This window comes from Acomys russatus, chromosome 18 (assembly GCF_903995435.1).
Source record: "Acomys russatus chromosome 18, mAcoRus1.1, whole genome shotgun sequence".
NCBI lineage: Eukaryota > Metazoa > Chordata > Mammalia > Rodentia > Muridae > Acomys > Acomys russatus.
The window spans coordinates 5,992,377-5,993,783 of record NC_067154.1 but is presented as its reverse complement, the minus strand read 5'-3'; the positions used below and the strand labels follow the sequence as shown (position 1 = coordinate 5,993,783).

Sequence of the window (1,407 nt, the reverse complement as noted above, 5' to 3'; positions counted from 1 at the left end):
GCTCTTGGCCACTGAGCCAATTCTCCAGCCCCAAGCAGTTGAATTTGAAGCAGGAATTTATGATTTAAAACAAGAAGCACTGGGAAGTGCCATACGCTACAATGCTTCTTTACAAAGTACGTCTGGAATTCTGGCAGTAAACAGAAATTTGGCCTGTGTCATTGTATCTGCCACCCACAAAATATCTCTTAATGAGCTCTTGGACCTCACAGACAGACTGAGAGCTTTTGGTCATTCACACAGCCTTTTAATTGGAGCTGAGGAGCACAGGTCATATAACTTTGGACTGAGGAGGTAAAAACATTGTATCCTTTTTACAGCAGGACAGTATGTTGTTACAGAACGCAATCCATGTCCATCCTGGCCTACAGCCGAAGAAACAAACCCCGTTGATTTCAGTGCATGTTCGAAGGTCGACACCGTTGTTCCCAACCATACAGTTGCCTGAGGGAACAGAGAGACCACAGGTCAATCCTCAGGAGGCTAGGAGCAAACCCAACCTCGTTTTCTTCTGCTGATGGAGAGTTTGGTATCTGTTGATTCTCCTTCTGGGACTCATCCTCTTTCTTCCCATCACATCCAGTAAGACTGTGGCGTCCATGTCTATGAAGAGGGACCGAGCCTGGGCATGTTGGAGGAGGCCTTTAATCCCAGCACTCTAAAGGCAGAGGCAGGTGGATCTCTAGGAGTTCCAAGCCAGCCTGATCTACATAGCTAGTTCCAGGATAGCCAGAGGCTACATAGAGAGATTCCGAATTAAAAACAAACAATAAGAATTTGGTGGCTGAGTAGGGATGTACGCATCATGAAATGCATAGTGAAATGGGCTCCCCCCCCCCTTTTAAAGATTCTGCAGGTCTTCAGGAAATAGTGAAAGGCGGATAGTATAGAGAAAGACCCTCCTTATTCACATCCTAGCCCTAACCCATTGGCCCATCTCCTGTGAGTGGCACTTCCCATGCTGTGCTTATACCCATAGGTCTGTCTGTCTGTCTAAAATTTGAGGATCCAAGCCCTTAGAAGACCTTTTAATAGTCAAACTCATAGTCTCCACCTCCTACCTGCAGGCAGTAAGATCACCAAGAAGAACAGGAAACCTGAAAGATGCAGGTGCATAGCTGTGGAGGGTTGGAGCCAGAACTGCCTAGACAGCCGTCTGGGAGCCTTGTTCCTAGAGACACTCTGGGCTGGGTGGGGCTGGATCCTGGCTCACTCTTCCAGGAAGATCACAGCTTCTATAGGGGTCAAAAGAAGAGGAGAGAGACCCTGTGCCATTCGTCACCACCTTCGTTTTCTCGGAGCACGTGACATGAAAGTGCTCAGCTAAGGGCAGGGTGTCCCCACCAGCGGAGCAAGACACCCCATGCCAAGCCTAAGCATGTTCCCTCTCACTTCTTGGAAATTCAG

The 1,407-nt window shown here is 48.3% G+C and overlaps 1 protein-coding gene across 1 annotated transcript; it reads right to left on the bottom strand.

Annotated features, from left to right (window-relative positions):
* Positions 1 to 271: 271 nt before the first annotated feature.
* On the bottom strand, positions 272 to 1,116 carry Defb136 (defensin beta 136). Its single transcript, XM_051160685.1, has 2 exons — positions 1,062 to 1,116; positions 272 to 444 (listed from the first exon to the last, which is right to left on the bottom strand). Exons 1-2 carry the CDS (start codon positions 1,114 to 1,116, stop codon positions 272 to 274), a joined length of 228 nt encoding a protein of 75 aa, XP_051016642.1.
* Positions 1,117 to 1,407: the final 291 nt, after the last annotated feature.

Coding starts and splice junctions, on each gene's coding strand:
- Defb136 (XM_051160685.1), bottom strand. CDS start 1,116: ATGCACCTGCATCTTTCAGGTTTCCTGTTCTTCTTGGTGATCTTACTG. Junction 445..1,061: donor GGTGATCTTACTGCCTGCAG/GTAGGAGGTGGA, acceptor CTGTTCCCTCAG/GCAACTGTATGGTTGGGAAC.